Source organism: Zalophus californianus, chromosome 1 (assembly GCF_009762305.2).
Source record: "Zalophus californianus isolate mZalCal1 chromosome 1, mZalCal1.pri.v2, whole genome shotgun sequence".
NCBI classification, from domain to species: Eukaryota; Metazoa; Chordata; class Mammalia; order Carnivora; family Otariidae; genus Zalophus; species Zalophus californianus.
The window spans coordinates 41,946,890-41,965,886 of NC_045595.1; the positions used below are offsets into that span (position 1 = coordinate 41,946,890).

General features: G+C 39.4%; 1 protein-coding gene across 1 annotated transcript in view; it reads left to right on the forward strand.

The window, feature by feature from the left end:
• Window positions 1-4,930: 4,930 nt before the first annotated feature.
• LOC113917936 (small ubiquitin-related modifier 1-like) overlaps window positions 4,931-18,997 on the forward strand; it is a 43,876-nt gene continuing 29,809 nt past the window's right edge. Inside the window, 3 exon segments of the mRNA XM_035727190.1 lie at window positions 4,931-4,964; window positions 4,967-5,082; window positions 5,133-5,228. Coding sequence (XP_035583083.1) covers window positions 4,931-4,964; window positions 4,967-5,082; window positions 5,133-5,228 — 246 coding nt within the window.

The following is an 18,997-nucleotide window of genomic DNA, read 5'->3' on the forward strand; positions in this document are numbered from 1 at the left end:
TCTATGCACCAGCCTGATCATATTTGATCATATTCTGTTTGGTTTTTGTTTGTTTTTTATCTTTTTTTTTCTTCTCTTTCTTTTTTCTTTCTTTCCCTTTCTTTTCCCCTGGTTTCAGGTCTTTTCTGATTTGATTAGAGTATATTTTCTGGGGACGTTGTTAACCTTTTAGCATTTTGTTCTATCATTCATCTATTCTCCTCTGGACAAAATGACAAGACGAAAAAAATCACCTCAGCAAAAAGAACAAGAGGTAGTACCATCTGCCAGAAACCTACTAAATACGGACATTAGTGCAATGTCGGGCCTAGAGTTCAGAATCATGACTTTAAAGATACGAGCTGGGTTTGAAAAAAGCAAGGAAGTTATTGGAGAAACCCTTTCTGGAGAAATAAAAGAACTAAAATCTAACCAAGTCGAAATCAAAAAGACTGTTAATGAGGTGCAATCAAAAATGGGGGCACTAACTGCTAGGATAAATGAGGCAGAAGAGAGAATCAGTGATATAGAAGACCAAATGATGGAAAATAAAGAAGCTCAGAAAAAGAGAGATAAACAACCACAGGATCTCGAGGGCAGAATTCGAGAGATAAGCAATACGATAAGATGAAACAACATTAGAATAACTGGGATCCCAGAAAAAGAAGAAAGAGAGAGAAGGGCAGAAGGTATATTCGAGCAAATTATAGCAGAGAACTTCCCTAATGTGGGGAAGGAAACAGGCATCAAAATCCAGGAGGCACAGAGAACCCCTCTCAAAATCAATAAAAATAGGTCAACACCCTGACATCTGATAGTAAAACTTACGAGTCTCGGAGACAAAGGGAAAATCCTGAAAACAGCTCAGGAGAAGAGATATGTAACCTATAATGGTAGGAACATTAGACTGGCAACAGACCTATCCACAGAGACCTGGCAGGCCAGAAAGGACTGGCATGATATCTTCAGAGCACTAAATGAGAAAAATATGCAGCCAAGAATACTATATCCACCTAGGCTGACATTGAAAATAGAAGGAGAGATAAAAAACTTCCAGGACAAATAAAAATTAAAGGAATTTGCAAACACGAAACCAGCCCTCCAAGAAATCTTGAAAGAGGTCCTCTAAGCAAAGAGAGAGCCTAAAAGCAGCATAGACCAGAAAGGAACACAGACAATTTACAGTAACAGTCACCTTACAGGCAATACAATGGCACTAAATACATACCTTTCAATAGTTACCCTGAATGTAAATGGGCTAAATGCCCCAATCAAAAGACACAGGCTATCAGATTGGATTAAAAAACAAGACCCATCAATATGCTGTCTGCAAGAGACTCATTTTAGACCCAAAGACACCCCCACATTGAAAGTGAAGGGGTGGAAAACCATTTACCATGCTAATGGACACCAAAAGAAAGCTGGGGTGGCAATCCTTATATCAGACAAATTAGATTTTAAACCAAAGACTGTAATAAGAGATGAAGAAGGACACTCTATCTACTTAAAGGGTCTATCCAACAAGAAGATCTAACAATTGTAAATATCTATGCCCCTAACATGGGGGCAGCCAATTACATAAGGCAATTAATAACAAAAGCGAAGAAACACATTGACAACAATACCATAATAGTGGGGGACTTTAACTCCTCCCTCACTGAAATGGACAGATCATCTAAGCAAAAGATCAATAAGGAAATAAAGACTTTAAATGACACACTGGACCAAATGGACTTCACAGATATCTTCAGAACATTCCATCCCAAAGCAACGGAATACACATTCTTCTCTAGTGCCCATGGAACATTCTCCAGAATAGATCGCATCCTAGGTCACAAATCATACCAGATCTGATACCAACAGATTGGGATTATTCCCTGCATATTTGCAGACCACAGTGCTTGTGGAACTAGAACTAGAAACTAGAACTCAATCACAAGAGGAAAGTCAGAAAGAACTCAAATACATGGAGGCTAAAGAGCATCCTACTAAAGAATGAATGGGTCAACCAGGAAATTAAAGAAGAATTTAAAAAATTCATGGAAACCAATGAAAATGAAAACACAACTGTTCAAAATCTTTGGGATGCAGCAAAGGCAGTCCTGAGAGGAAAGTATATAGCAATACAAGCCTTTCTCAAGAAACAAGAAAGGTCTCAAATACACAACCTTACCCTACACCTAAAGGAGCTAGAGAAAAAACAGCAAATAAAGCCTAAACCCAGCAGGAGAAGAGAAATCATAAAGATCAGAGCAGAAATCAATGAAATAGAAACCAAAAGAACAGTAGAACAGATCAATGAAACTAGGAGCTGGTTCTTTGAAAGAATTAACAAAATTGATAAACCCCTGACCAGACTTATCAAAAAGAAAAGAGAAATGACCCAAATCAACAAAATCATGAATGAAAGAGGAGAGATCACAACCAACACCAAAGAAATACAAACAATTATAAGAACATAGTATGAACAAATCTATGCCAGAAAATTAGATAATCTGGAAGAAATGGATGCATTCCTAGAGATGTATCAACTACCAAAATTGAACCAGGAAGAAAACCTGAACAGACCTATAACCACTAAGGAAATTGAAGGAGTCATCAAAAATCTCCCAACAAACAAAAGCCCAGGGCCAGATGGCTTCCCAGAGAAATTCTACCAAACATTTCAAGAGGAATTAATACCTATTCTCTTGAAACTGTTCCAAAAAATAGAAATGGAAGGAAAACTTCCAAACTCGTTTTTTGAGGCCATCATTACCTTGATCCCCAAACCAGACAAAAACCCCATCAAAAAGGAGAATTACAGACCAATATCCTTGATGAACAAGGTTGCAAAAATTCTCACCAAAATACTAGCCAATAGGATCCAACAGTACATTAAAAGGATTATTCACCATGACCAAGTGGGATTTATCCCAGGGCTGCAAGTTTGGTTCAACATCCGCAAATCAATCAACGTGATACAATACATTAACAAAAGAAAGAACAAGAATCATATGATCCTCTCAATAGAGACAGAAAAAGCATTGGACAAAGTACAGCATCCTTTCTGCATCAAAACTCTTCTGAGTATAGGGATAGAGGTTACCTACCTCAATATCATAAAAGCCATCTATGAAAAACCTACAGCGAATATCCCTCTCAATGGGGAAAAACTGAGAGCTTCCCCCTAAGGTCAGGAACGTGGCAGGGATGTCCACTCTCACCACTGCTATTCAACATAGTATTAGAAGTCCTAGCCACAGCAATCAGACAACAAAAAGAAATCAAAGGCATCCAAATCGGCAAGAAGGAAGTCAAACTCTCACCCTTTGCAGATGATATGATACTTTATGTGGAAAACCCAAAAGACTCCACCTCAAAACTGCTAGAACTCATACAGGAATTCAGTCAAGTGGCAGGATATAAAATCAATGCACAGAAATCAGTGGCATTCCTATACACTGACAACAAGACAGAAGAGAGAGAAATTAAGGAGTCGATCCCATTTACAATTGCACCCAAAACCATAAGTTACCTAGGAATAAATCTAACCAAAGAGGCAAAGGATCTGTACTCAGAAAACTATAAAATACTCATGAAAGAAATTGAGGAAGACACAAAGAAATGGAAAAACGTTCCATGCTCAGGGATTGGAAGAACAAACATTGTGAAGATGTCAATGCTACCTAGAGCAATCTACACATTCAGTGCAATCCCCATCAAAATACCATCCACTTTTTTCAAAGAAATGGAACAAATAATCCTAAAATTTGTATGGAACCAGAAAAGACACCGAATAGCCAGAGGAATGTTGAAAAAGAAAAGCAAAGCTGACGGCATCACAATTCCAGACTTCGAGCTCTATTACAAAGCTGTTATCATCAAAACAGTATGGTACCGGCACAAAAACAGGCACATAGATCAATGGAACAGAATCGAGAGCCCAGAAATGGACCCTCAACTCTATGGTCAACTCATCTTTGACAAAGCAGGAAAGAATGTCCAATGGAAAAAAGACAGTCTCTTCAACAAATGGTGTTGGGAAAATTGGACAGCCACATGCAGAAGCATGAAACTGGACCATTTCCTGACACCACACACAAAAATAGACTCCAAATGGTTGAAAGACCTAAATGTGAGACAGGAGTCCATCAACAGCCTAAAGGAGAACACAGGCAGCAACCTCTTCGACCTCAGCCACAGCAACTTCTTCCCAGAAACATCGCCAAAGGCAAGGGAAGCATGGGCAAAAATGAACTATTGGGATTTCATCAAGATAAAAACTCTTGCACAGCAAAAGAAACAGTCCACAAAACCAAAAGACAACCGACAGAATGGGAGAAAATATTTGCAAATGACATATCAGATAAAGGGCTAGTTTCAAAAATGTATAAAGAACTTATCAAATTCGACACCTAAAGAACAAATAATCCAATCAAGAAATGGACAGAAGACATGAACAGACATTTTTCCAAAGAAGACATCCAAATGGCCAACAGACACATGAAAAAGTGCTCAACATCGCTCGGCATCAGGGAAATCCAAATCAAAACTTCAATGAGATACCACCTCACACCAGTCAGAATGGCTAAAATTCACAAGTCAGGGGTTGGGAGGGATGGAGTGGCTGAGTGATAGACATTGGGGAGGGTATGTGCTATGGTGAGTGCTGTGAATTGTGTAAGACTGTTGAATCACAGACTTGTACCTCTGAAACAAATAATACATTATATGTTTAAAAAAGAAGAAGAAGAAGAAGCTAGCAGGTGGGGAAGAATGAAGGGGGGAGGAAATCAGAGGGGGAGATGAACCATGAGAGACCATGGACTCTGAGGAACAAACGGAGGGTTCTAGAGGGGAGGGTGGTGGGGAATGGGTTAGCCTGGTGATGGGTATTAAAGAGACAATGTACTGGCTGCCTACCCGAGGCCACTGCTGCGCAGAGACCCTGGGTGAAGCCACCATCACCATGTCTGACCAGGAGGCAAAACCTTCAACTGAGGACTTGGGGATAAGAAGGAATGAGAATACATTAAACTCAAAGTCATTGGACAGGATAGCAGTGAGATTCACTTCACAATGAAAATGACAACACATCTCAAAAAACTCAAAAGAATCATAGTCTCAAAGACAGGGAGTTCCAATGAATTCACTCAGGTTTCTCTTTGAAGGTCAGAATTGCTGATAATCACACTCCAAAAGAACTGGGAATGGAGGAAGAAGATGTGATTGAAGTTTATCAGGAACAAACGGGGTCATTCAATTATTTGGATATTCTTTTTATTTTTTTTCCTTTACCCTCAATCCTTTTTTATTTTTAAAAATAGTTCTTTTGTAATGTAGTGTTCCAAACAGAATTGAAAACTGGCACCCCATCTCTTTAAAACATCTGGTAATTTGAATTCTAGTGCCCATTATTCATTATGACTTGTTTTCATTGTGCTGATTTTTGGTGATCAAACCTCAGCCCCCTTTTTAAAAATTACATGTGTGCACAGAGAGGCCACCTTTTCCAAGACCGTGCATTTTCAGGCTTGTGATAAATAAGATCGACCAATGCGAGTGTTCATGATGACTTTCCAATTGGCCCTGAAGTTCTAGCATGTGATTGCTTCACTCCTGGACTATGACTTTCAGTGGAGATGGAAGTTTTTCAGAGAACTGAACTGTGGAAAAATGACCTTTCCTTAACTTGAAGCCACTTTTAAAATTTGAGGGTCTAGACCAAAATAAGAGAAATATCAGGCTGGAGTCGAGGTGACAGAGATGGTGAGAGTAATGACTAACTCCAAAGATGGCTTCACTGAAGAGAAAGCATTTTAAGATTAAAAGAAAAGTCTTGTCAGAAGATCTCAGAAAAGTTCTAATTTTCATTAGCAGTTAATAAAGTTATTCATGCAGAAGTGTATTCAACAAACACTGCTCTTTTTTATTTTATTTGTACTTTTTGGCTTGGGATATGGGTTTTAAATGGACATTGTCTGTACCAGCTTCATTAAAATAAAAAAATATTTGTAAAAACTGTAAAAAAAAAAAGGGAACGTACTGAATGGAGCACTGGGTGTTATACGCAAACAATGAATCATGGAACACTACATCAAAAACTAATGATGTAATGTATGGTGATTAACACAATAAAATAAAATAAAAAATAAAAAAATAAAAAGAAAGAAAGCCTTCCAAGGTATCATCAGACTACATACTGAGTCTTAAAAGTGATTTTACTCCAAATAAGTTAATTTTTTTTAATTTTTTCATTTAAAGGAGAAACACAAAGTTATGCTGTATTTTCTCTAATGTAAAGATTAGTTTAAAAGAAGTTTGTTGACTCAAAGCTTCTGGCCACTTCACACATAATTCCATAGTGTATCTCCTAGAACCATTTCTGCATAGGGTAAAACTATTGCTCATGGACATAAATACAAAGCAACTACATTATGCTGATTAAAATTGAGTCATAACTTCTATGAGTTTAATACAACTACTTGTTTAATACTGTTTTGTCTCTCCTTGTTTACTATTAATTTATGACTCTGATTTTCCAACTTTACTATTTGATGCTTACTTACACACTTAAAGGGAGGAGTTTTATAGCAACATAAAATTAGACATAGGATTAGTTCATTTTTAACTGGTTTTTAAAATATGTTCCATGGAATACATTTTTACTTAGAAACAATAAACAGGTTGTTAATGGAAAAAAAATCATTATTTCTTGGTGTGTTCACACAGTTTTGTTAACTACAGAGAACTGCAAGAGAGGAAAGAATATTTGGGGACCCAGGAAAGTGTGAAAATCCCGTGTTTGTTACATGCAGGAAGAGGAAGGCAGGGCTTGATAAGAACTCAATTTCGTTTGGGTTTATAAAATGGAAGCAAAGAACATTCGCCCTCTGCTGGATTATTTTGGAAAGAACATAAGGATATATTAAAAAAAGAAAATTAAAGGAAGATGGAAGAATGGAAGGACGGAGAGACAGAAGAGAAGAGAAAGGAAGGACAGAGGGAGAGAAAGCTGATGGTGAGGGAGGAAAGGATTATATTGCACTTTATATTGCTCTGGAAACCTGGGACTCAGTCCGTGAATGTATGACTCAAACTCTTTAATTTCTCCAATTCTAATCTGGAAATGGGCCCCAGAATAGAAGCCATTTAACTTATAAACTTTTTGTGGTACAGAATGTCACTAGACTAAAAGATAATTACTACCACTTTAGCAGATGACTACCATTGTCTTAGAAAAGTTAAATTTGGTTTTGAAAATTTAACAAGATTTTCCCAAACTTAGTTTTCATTAATATAGTTTAAAATGATAAATGCCTTCCAATAAGTAAAATCCGTGTTTAAATTTGCATTCATCATTCAAAAGGTTAGAAGTTTACTGAGATTATCTATGTATCCATAGGCAACCCGAATGCAAAAGTAATAGGCAAATGTCAGAGGGAGCACCAAATTCATGGTGGTCCAGGCCAGTGACTCACAAGTCTTCTTGGGATCAGTTAGGGGATATAGGGAAACTCCTGTCCTGACTTCAGAGTTCTTTAATTACCCCAAAATGACCAATTGTTTCATCTATGAAGATTCCCTCCCCAATATCCTGCCTCTCAATTTGATCCCTAAAGGAATGGCACAATCGTTCTCTCTCATAACTTCCCTTGTGCTCTTAAAATAGTGACTGTCCAAGGCATTGACCCAGTAGCTTCCTTTTCCACCTTCCCTGGTTCAGGAGAGACTGTGTAAGGAAAAAGGTATAAATACTCAGAGAAGCCTCACAGCATCATTCTCTTCCAACTTATAACCTCTCACCCAGAGTATGTTTTCTAAGTACTTTCAAAAGTTTGGAACATTGGTGGATGAAGCAGAACTTAAGTTCCACATCAAGACCTTTGAATGCTGCCTTAAAATATCCTTAAATCCATCTATATTTCTCCATTTTCTCTCCCATCACTCTTGTCCAAACCACTGTCTTCTGTCGCCTGGATTACAGACAAAACCATTTAATTGGTCTGTCTTTTTCTCATCATGGCCTCTCCAAATGATTCTAGTTGCTTTGGGATCACTCATCTGGGGATTCACATTGCAGCTCTGCCTCTTATCAGTAGGTCATCTTGGACAAATTAATCTACCTTTGGACCCACAGTTTACTCATCTAGAAATGGGACAAATCTATCTCATAGGTGTATTTCAAATAGTACACACACATATGTACACATGCAAATATACACACGTGTACACAAACATATATACACATAAATAATTACCATACAATTTGACTCATAGTTGTTGCTCAAAATTAACTATTATTGCTCTTTTTAGCAGATCTTATTCAAAAATTTTCTACACAGAATATGTAAAGATATAATAATTAACTAGAATTCAAAGCAATGTGCTAAGTCTCTTGTGAATGGTTTGGAGTAAGCATTCTGAAAATTTGGAAGCTAGCGATATCTCTTCTGGTGGTAGGAAGATCTGCAAGAAGAAGCAAAGACTAGTACATTTTTCCTTTTTTATTTTTTATTATTATTTTTTTTTGCTAGGTTTAGAACAGAATTAAAGAATAGCAATGCTCTCTAATGGATAGAAAAATACTGTTAGGATGAAGAATCCTGCACCCATAAAATTCTGGAGACACCATTAATTTTGTGACATTATTGTATTCAGTGAATATAATCAGCTTGGGTGAAAAACATGGTTGGTAAATGTAGGTTTATTTCTCTGTTAGAAACTTTTGGCAGGGGGCACCTGGGAGACTCAGACTCTGCCTTCGGCTCAGGTCATGATCCCAGGGTCCTGGGATCGAGCCCCACATCGGGCTCCCTGCTCTGCCGGAAGCCTGCTTCTCCCTCTCCCTCTCCCACTCCCACTGCTTATGTTCCCTCTCTCGCTGTCTCTCTGTCAAATAAATAAATAAAATCTTAAAAAAAAAAAAACTTTTGGCAAGAAGTAAGAATTGTATCAGGCCCCCATTTTCACAGTGGATGGGATGCTCCATTGGTTTGTTCTCCTGTGTTCCTTTGATTTTACTATGCTTGGAAAAATTTCCACCTTTTCTCAGACTTATCTTGAGCTGGGATTCAGAACACTAATAAAGCCTTCCTTTGCTTTTTTTTCCCCCAACCCAGCACTCTACCTCCTCCTTGGCAACATCATCTCCCTTCTTTTAGGGTGCCTCTACTCCACTCAGGGTACTTTGATGGGACAGTTCATCACTCTCTCCCCTTTACATAGTCACAGTGATTGGCTCAGAAATGGACGCAGAGCCCAACAGACTTAATTACAATGCTTTTCAGAGACTTGGTAGGTGGCTGTATGAAGAGAGATGCTTTTTCTTCTAGCCTCTAAACTGGAATTTCAACTGCAAAAAAGAAAAAAAAAATCAGTTTCTATGCCCACTCCTATGTGGCTCATCAGTTTTACAGAAAAGGAGTATAAAAATAACATAGAAAGAAGAGATGCTTAAAGATGGAGGAATAAAGAGAGAAAGAAGAGAGACAACTAGCAAGGTCATCGGAGACTTTTTAAGTATTTTGATCTCTAACCCCTGAGTTTCTAGTGGTAAGTAAGGTAAGGAGTTTCTTTCATTTAAGCTACTTGGAGATGAATTTCTGTCACATACAAAAGAGTTCTTACTAATACACATTTCTCTTTATTAATATTATTCAAATCATGCTTTTTAACAGTATATTTTTCCTTTGATAAAAATCCATTTAAAAATCCTTATTATCCCTTGCTATAGAAAAAGATAAAATGTTTTTATTAGCTTAAACAAAACATAGCATTGAGTTAACAGATGGTAAATTGGTCTTTTCAAATTTGAGGCTCTTTGTAGGTTATTGTAGCTCAAATCACACAGGAGAAAACTGATGTATCCTTTTATTCTCCACAAAATTTCTCCTATTGGCAAATCTTTCTTTGTAAGAAGAGAGTAGATTGGGACTTAATGTAAATATAACTCCTAGAAAAGTTGTATTTAGTGAAAGTAATGTCATTCTGTATCTAACCATCAAAGTGAAGGATAGCCATTTGCTTGGCTTTTCAAGAGGCTGTAAGTCAAAAAAAAAAAAAAATTAGGACTAGATGAAGAAATCAAGACACCATGTGGATATGAGCTAGGAGGCAATGGGGAATTAATGCCACACTTGACATTCATCAGAGGGTCCAAAGATGGACAAAAAAACTGAGCTCTCTGGCAAGCCTTCCTGACTGAAGAGGAGCAGTCATAGGAAAGTCTTAAATGGCAGAAGGTCAAGCTGGATGTGCAAAGATACCCATGCAGTCAGGTGACCCGTGCCTTCTGCCACAAGAAGAATTGATGAATCGTTTGGAATCAATAGAAAAGCTGCATCCTGTCTTCTGCAGTTCTCAGTCTGTTTTTTCAGTGTATTATGATGGATGGAGTTCGTGTGGATGAATACATTAGAGGAAAATGTAGTGCTACATCTTAATGTTTTCTAACGATATCGATTAGTGGCCAAATAGAAAATACCTATAACCCACTCCGTTACAAAAGGATGGAGAAAGAAAGACACATATAAGGCTTTTTTTTTTATTTTTTTATTGTTATGTTAATCACCATATATTACATAATTTGTTTTGGTGTAGTGTTCCATGATTCATTGTTTGTTCATAACACCCAGTGCTCCATGCAGAATGTGCCCTCTTTAATACCCATCACCAGGCCAACCCATCCCCCTACCCTCCTCCCCTCTAGAAACCTCAGTTTGTTTTTCAGAGTCCATCATCTCTCCTGGTTCGTCTCCCCCTCTGACTTACTCCCCTTCATTCTTCCTCTCCTGCTATCTTCTTCTTTTTCTTTTTTCTTAAAATATGTTGCGTTATTTGTTTCAGATCTGTGTTTCAACAGTCTTACACAATTCACAGCGCTCACCGTAGCACATATCTTCCCCAATGTCTATCACCCAGCCACCCCATCTCTCCCACCCCCGACCACTCCAGCAACCCTCAGTTTGTTCCTGAGATTAAGAATTCCTCATATCAGTGAGGTCATATGATACATGTCTTTCTCTGATTGACTTATTTCACTCAGCATAACACCCTCCAGTTCCATCCACATCGTTGCAAATGGCAAGATCTCATTCCTTTTGATGGCTGCATAATATTCCATTGTGTATATATACCACTTCTTCTTTATCCATTCATCTGTCGATGGGCATCTTGACTCTTTCCACAGTTTGGCTATTGTGGACATTGCTGCTATAAACATTGGGGTGCACATACCCCTTCGGGTCCCTACATTTGTATCTTTGTGGTAAATACCCAGTAGTGCAATTGCTGGATCGAACGGTAGCTCTAATTTCAACTGTTTGAGGAACCTCCATACTGTTTTCCAGAGGGGTTGCACCAGCTTGCATTCCCACCAACAGTGTAGGAGGGTTCCCCTTTCTCCACATCCCCGCCAACATCTGTCGTTCCCTGACTTGTTAATTTTAGCCATTCTGACGGGTGTGAGGTGGTATCTCATTGAGGTTTTGATTTGGATTTCCCTGATGCGGAGCGATGTTGAGCACTTTTTCATGTGCCTGTTGGCCATTTGGATGTCTTCTTTGGAAAAATGTCTGTTCATATCTTCTGCCCATTTCTTGATTGGATTATTTGTTCTTTGGGTGTTGAGTTGGATAAGTTCTTTATAGATTTTGGATACTAGCCCTTTATCTGATATGTCATTTGCAAATATTTTCTCCCATTCTGTCGGTTGTCTTTTGGTTTTGTGGACTGTTTCTTTTGCTGTGCAAAAGCTTTTTATCTTGATGAAATCCCAATAGTTCATTTTTGCCCTGGCTTCCTGTGCCTTTGGTGATGTTTCTAGGAAGAAGTTGCTGCGGCTGAGGTCGAAGAGGTTGCTACCTGTGTTCTCCTTTAGGATTTGGATGGACTCCTGTCTCACGTTTAGGTCTTTCAACCATTTGGAGTCTATTTTTGTGTGTGGTGTAAGGAAATGGTCCAGTTTCATGCTTCTGCATGTGGCTGTCCAATTTTCCCAACACCATTTGTTGAAGAGACTGTCTTTTTTCCACTGGACATTCTTTCTTGCTTTGTCAAAGATAAGTTGACCATAGAGTTGAGGGTCCATTTCTGGGCTCTCGATTCTGTTCCATTGATTGATGTGTCTGTTTTTGTGCCAGTACCATACTGTCTTGATGATGACAGCTTTGTAATAGAGCTGGAAGTCCGGAATTGTGATGCCGCCAGCTTTGCTTTTCTTTTTCAAGATTCCTCTGGCTATTCGGGGTCTCTTCTGGTTCCATACAAGTTTTAGGATTATTTGTTCCATTTCTTTGAAAAAAGTGGATGGTATTTTGATGGGGATTGCATTGAATGTGTAGATTGCTCTAGGTAGCATTGACATCTTCACAATGTTGGTTCTCCCAATCCATGAGCATGGAACGTTTTTCCATTTCTTTGTGTCTTCTTCAATTTCTTTCCTGAGTATTTTATAGTTTTCTGAGTACAGATCCTTTGCCTCTTTGGTTAAATTTATTCCTAGGTATCTTATGGTTTTGGGTGCAATTGTGAATGGGATCGACTCCTTGATTTGTCTCTCTTCTGTCTTGTTGTTGGTGTATAGGAATGCCACTGATTTCTGTGCATTGATTTTATATCCTGCTACTTTACTGAATTCCTGTATGAGTTCTAGCAGTTTTGAGGTGGAGTCTTTTGGGTTTTCCACATAAAGTATCATATCATCTTTAAAGAGTGAGAGTTTGACTTCTTCTTTGCCGATTTGGATGCCTTTGATTTCTTTTTGTTGCCTGATTGCTGTGGCTAGGACTTCTAATACTATGTTGAATAGCAGTGGTGAGAGTGGACATCCCTGCCACGTTCCTGACCTTAGGGGAAAAGCTTTCAGCTTTTCCCCATTGAGAATGATATTCGCTGTAGGTTTTTCGTAGATGGCTTTTATGATATTGAGGTAGGTACCCTCTACCCCTATACTCTGAAGAGTTTTGATCAAGAAAGGATGCTGTACTTTGTCAAATGCTTTTTCTGCATCTATTGAGAGGATCATATGATTCTTGTTCTTTCTTTTGTTAATGTATTGTATCACGTTGATTCATTTGCGGATGTTGAACCAGCCTTGCAGCCCAGGGATAAATCCCACTTGGTCGTGGTGAATAATCCTTTTAATGTACTGTTGGATCCTATTGGCTAGTATTTTGGTGAGAATTTTTGCATCCATGTTCATCAAGGATATTGGTCTGTAATTCTCCTTTTTGATGGGATCTTTGTCTGGTTTGGGGATCAAGGTAATGGTGGCCTCATAAAATGAATTTGGAAGTTTTCCTTCCATTTCTATTTTTTGGAACAGTTTCAGGAGAATAGGTATTAATTCTTCTTGAAATGTCTGATAGAATTCCCCTGGGAAGCCATCTGGCCCTGGGCTTTTGTTTGTTGGGAGATTTTTGATGACTCCTTCAATTTCCTTAGTGGTTATAGGTCTGTTCAGGTTTTCTATTTCTTCTTGGTTCAGTTTTGGTAGTTGATACATCTCTAGGAATGCACCCATTTCTTCCAGGTTATCTAATTTGCTGGCATAGAGTTGCTCATAATATGTTCTTATAATTGTTTGTATTTCTTTGGTGTTGGTTGTGATCTCTCCTCTTTCATTCATGATTTTGTTGATTTGGGTCATTTCTCTTTTCTTTTTGATCAGTCTGGCCAGGGGTTTATCAATCTTGTGAATTCTTTCAAAGAACCAGCTCCTAGTTTCGTTGATCTGTTCTACTGTTCTTTTGGTTTCTCGTTCATTGATTTCTGCTCTGATCTTTATGATTTCTCTTCTCCTGCTGGGTTTAGGCTTTATTTGCTGTTCTTTCTCCAGCTCCTTTAGGTGTAGGGTTAGATTGTGTATTTGAGACCTTTCTTGTTTCTTGAGAAAGGCTTGTATTGGTATATACTTTCCTCTCAGGACTGCCTTTGCTGTATCCCAAAGATTTTGGACAGTTGAGTTTTCATTTTCATTGGTTTCCATGAATTTTTTTAATTCTTCTTTAATTTCCTGGTTGACCCATTCATTCTTCAGTAGGATGCTCTGTAGCCTCCATGTATTTGAGTTCCTTCCGACTTTCCTCTTGTGATTGAGTTCTAGTTTCAAGGCATTGTGGTCTGAAAATATGCAGGGAATGATCCCAATCTTTTGGTACCAGTTGAGACCTGATTTGTGACCTAGGATGTGATCAATTCTGGAGAATGTTCCATGGGCACTAGAGAAGAATGTGTATTCCGTTGCTTTGGGATGGAATGTTCTGAATATGTCTGTGAAGTCCATTTGGTCCAGTGTTTCATTTAAAGTCTTTATTTCCTTGTTGATCTTTAGCTTAGATGATCTGTCCATTTCAGTCAGGGGGGTGTTAAAGTCCCCCACTATTATTGTATTGTTGTCAATGTGTTTCTTTGCTTTTGTTATTAATTGCCTTATATAATTGGCTGCTCCCATGTTCGGGGCATAGATATTTACAATTGTTAGATCTTCTTGTTGGATAGACCCTTTAAGTAGGATAGAGTGTCCTTCCTCATCTCTTATTACAGTCTTTGTTTTAAAATCTAGTTTGTCTGATATAAGGATTGCCACTCCAGCTTTCTTTTGGTGTCCATTAGCATGGTAAATGGTTTTCCACCCCCTCACTTTCAATCTGGGGGTGTCTTTGGGTTTAAAATGAGTCTCCTGCAAACAGCATATGGATGGGTCTTGTTTTTTAATCCAATCTGATAGCCTGCGTCTTTTGATTGGGGCATTGAGCCCATTTACATTCAGGGTAACTATTGAAAGGTATGAATTTAGTGCCATTGTATTGCCTGTAAGGTGACTGTGACTGTATGTTGTCTGTGTTCCTTTCTGATCTTTGCTGCTTTTAGGCTCTCTCTTTGCTTAGAGGACCCCTTTCAATATTTCTTGGAGGGCTGGTTTCGTGTTTGCAAATTCCTTTAGTTTTTGTTTGTTCTGGAAGCTTTTTATCTCTCCTTCTATTTTCAATGACAGCCTAGCTGGATATAGTATTCTTGGCTGCATATTATTCTCATTTAGTGCTCTGAAGATATCTTGCCTTTCTGGCCTGCCAGGTCTCTGTGGATAGATCTGTTGCCAATCTAATGTTTCTACCATTGTAGGTTACATATCTCTTCTCCCGAGCTGCTTTCAGGATTTTCTCTTTGTCTCTGAGACTCGTAAGTTTTACTATTAGATGTCGGGGTGTTGACCTATTTTTATTGATTTTGAGAGGGGTTCTCTGTACCTCCTGGATTTTGATGCCTGTTTCCTTCCTCACATTAGGGAAGTTCTCTGCTACTATTTGCTCCAATATACCTTCTGCCCCTCTCTCTCTTTCTTCTTCTTCTGGGATCCCAATTATTCTAATGTTTTTTCGTCTTATCGAATCACTTATCTCTCGAATTCTGCCCTCGTGATCCTGTAGTTGTTTCTCCCTCTTTTTCTCAGCCTCTTTACTTTCCATCATTTGGTCTTCTATATCACTGATTCTCTCTTCTGCCTCATTTATCCTAGCAGTTAGTGCCCCCATTTTGATTGCACCTCATCAATAGCCTTTTTGATTTCGACTTGGTTAGATTTTAGTTCTTTTATTTCTCCAGAAAGGGTTTCTCTAATAACTTCCACGCTTTTTTCAAGCCCAGCTAGTATCTTTAAAGTCATGATTCTGAACTCTAGGGCCGACATCATACTAATGTCTGTATTGAGTAGTTCCCTGGCTGACGGTACTACCTCTTGTTCTTTTTGCTGAGGTGATTTTTTTCGTCTTGTCATTTTGTCCAGAGGAGAATAGATGAATGAGAGAACAAAATGCTACAACGTCCCCAGCAAATATACTGTATACAAATCAGAAAAGACCTGAAACCAGGGGAAAAGAAAGGGAAAGAAAGAAAAAAGAAAGAGAAAAGAAAAAAAGAAAAAAAAAGATAAAAACAAAAACAGAACAATACAAAAAAAGCAGAATGTGATCAAATATGATCAGGCTAATGCATAGATCAGTGCCACACACTAGATTTTGGGCGTATTTTGGTCTGTTAGAAAAAAGTGCCTCCTAAAATTTTAAAGGAAGAAAGACATATATGTACAAAATAAGGGTTGATACAATGAAGGGATAGAAGATGACTGTAAAGATGAAAATTATAAAAGATTTTATAAAAGGACTTGATAAGATAAGAAGTTGTTTGAAAAAAGAAAGAAGATTTAAAAAAAAAAGAAAAAAATGGGAGAGAATGTGATTAGGCAGGAGACTAGAACAGAACCATACACTTGTGATTTAGGGCATATTTTTATCTATTAGAAGAAACTGTATCTCAAAATTTTAAAGAGAGAACAACTTATATATATATGCCAAAAATAAGGGTAACTACTATGAAGGGATAAAATATGACTCTAAAAATGAAAAATAAAAAATGTTTTTTTTTTTTTTAAAAAGAGATTGATAAAATGTTGGGTGAAAAAGGGAAAAAGAAAAAGAAAAAAAAAGTTACCAAAAATTAACTTTGATGAACTAATGAATCATGGTAAAAAAAAGCCATGAATTCTATGTGCAGTATTCCCCTAGCGCTGGAGTTCTCCCATTTTCCTTGATCGGTAAACTTGGTCTTGGCTTGCTGGCTGTTCGTGCTGATCTTCTGGGGGAGGGGCCTGTTGCTGTGCTTTCCAAATGTCTTTGCCGGAGGCTGAATTGCCCCGCCCTTGTCGGTCCGGGCTAAGCAAGCTGCTCGGGTTTGATCTCAGGAGCTTTTGTTCCCTGCAAGCTGTCCGTACAGCCTTGGAGGACCAGGGCAAAAATGGTGGCCTCCCAATCTCCACCCGGAGGAGCTGAGAAATCAGGGCCCCGCTCCTCAGTGCGCCCCCAGAGAAAAGCAGTCACTCCCTTGTCCCTGGTCTCCGGCCGCACTCCGTGCTCACCCGGCCTGTGACCGAGCATTTGTATCTCTGGCACCCGACCCCGTGTGGAGTCTCCAAACCCAGCAGATCCCTGCGGTGCGTTCCCGCGCCGCTCCTCCCCGGGAAGGAAGGGGAGTCTCCCCGGATCTGCCACCTGTTGGGTCCCTGCTGCAGGAGCAGTGGCCCGACTGGGCCACGGATCATAGTTTATGGCAACCCCAAGCTGAGAGCCCGCGCCTCAGCTCCGTCTCTGCAGCCGGCTTCCCCGCTCCAATACCTGGGAGCTCTGGCGCACTCAGGCTCCCCCGGTCTTTCTGTGACCCCAAGGGTCCTGAGACCCCACTGTCCCGCGAGGGTTCCACCCCCGCTTAGCCACTGGAACGACGTCCCTCAGCGGAGCCGACTTCTAACAGTTCCGATTTTGTGCTCCGCAGCTCTAGCACTTGCCAGAAGCGGCCGGCAGAGGCCCCTCCCCTGCCGTCTATCCTCCCGAATATCGCCTCGGATTCACTTCTCTGCACGTCCTACCTTCCAGTAAGTGGTCGCTTCTCTGTTCAGATAGTTGTTGCTACTCTCCTCTTTGATCTCCTGTTGAGTTCGTAGGTGTTCAGAATGGTTTGATCCCTATTCAGCTGAATTCCTGAGACCAGACGAAATCTAGGTCTCCTACTCCTCCACCATCTTGCTCCGCCCCCTCCATATAAGGCTTTAATCAGCTTTGAGATGACCAATAGGGACTACCTGAATTCAGATTATTCTGAGGCTATGAATGCTTATTACCAGATCACAGATGGCCTAACAGAGAGGCACTCTAGCCATGGAATAGTCCCTGAACTATTACTAGTTGCATATTATGGGCTGGGCTCAGCCTCAGTGTCCATCCTTCCCAGTATGAAATCTCAGCCAGTTTTCAAGTCCAGTCCTTAAGCATGAGGTCTTGTTCCCTTCCAATCTATCTTCTTCACTAAAGTGTAATATACAAAATGAACACCTGACTTCTTAGTTTAACAGCTATCATCAGTTCCCTGTAAGGTCTGGAACTCATGTCTTAGCCTGACGGATGAGACTTTTCATATCCTAGTCTCCATCTGCCTCTCCAGGCTTACCTTCCACATTAGAGTTTACCCATTCAGAACACACAATTGGTCATCATGCACCATATTACACCTTTAATGTTGGTTATTCTGTACCCTGCCTAAGATGCCCTTTGTACCATTCTTCCCTTGGCCAACACCTAATTATCCTGCTGGACCCCAACTGAGGTTTTATTTTCTTGTGGAAGCCTTCTTCAGATCTTCATATTGTCATTAAGTTCTTTTTTTCTCTACCTCTAAATTGTCCTTATACACTTACTGAAAGCATGTGGTCCTGTGTTTATTACACATCCTCCATTACCCCTTTCAGCATAAAGTCATGGTTTTATTCTTTTAGTGACCCAGCAGACGTAGCCAATATCTATTTGTAAACTGAAATGAACCACAGTTACTGGTATCTTTTAAGATATTACTGTACCCCTGGGGCGCCTGAGTGGCTCAGATGGTTAAGCATCTGCCTTCGGCTCGGGTCATGATCCCAGGGTCCTGGGATCGAGCCCCGCATCAGGCTCCCTGCTCAGCGGGGAGCCTGCTTCTCCCTCTGCCTCTGCCTCTCTCTCTCTCTCTCTCTCTTTGGCTCTCATGAATAAATAAATAAAACATTAAAAAAAAGATATTACTGTACCCCTGAGTCAACTTCCTGATGTGTCAAATAAGTTATTAGAATATTAATCTGGGTTTCATTCTTCCCAGATTGTTTTTTTTCTTTCATGCAAGTAGGTAGACCTTTGTGTTCATTTCCATAGTTTCTTAGGGCTGCTATAACAAATGACCACAGAGTGCGCAGCTTAAAACAACAGACTTCGTTCCCTCATAGTTCTGAATGATAGAAATCTGAACTGGGAGTCATCGAGACCATACTTCCTCTGAAGGTTCTAGGGAGGAATCTTTCCTTGGCCTTTCAAATCTTCTGGGGACTGCAGGCAATCCTTGGTGCTCCTTATCTGATAGTTCATCTCTCCAGTTTCTGCCTCTGTTTTCACATTGCCTTTCCCCCTCTGTGTCTACGTAGTGTCGCCAAATCTCTCTCTCTCTCTCTTTAGAAGGA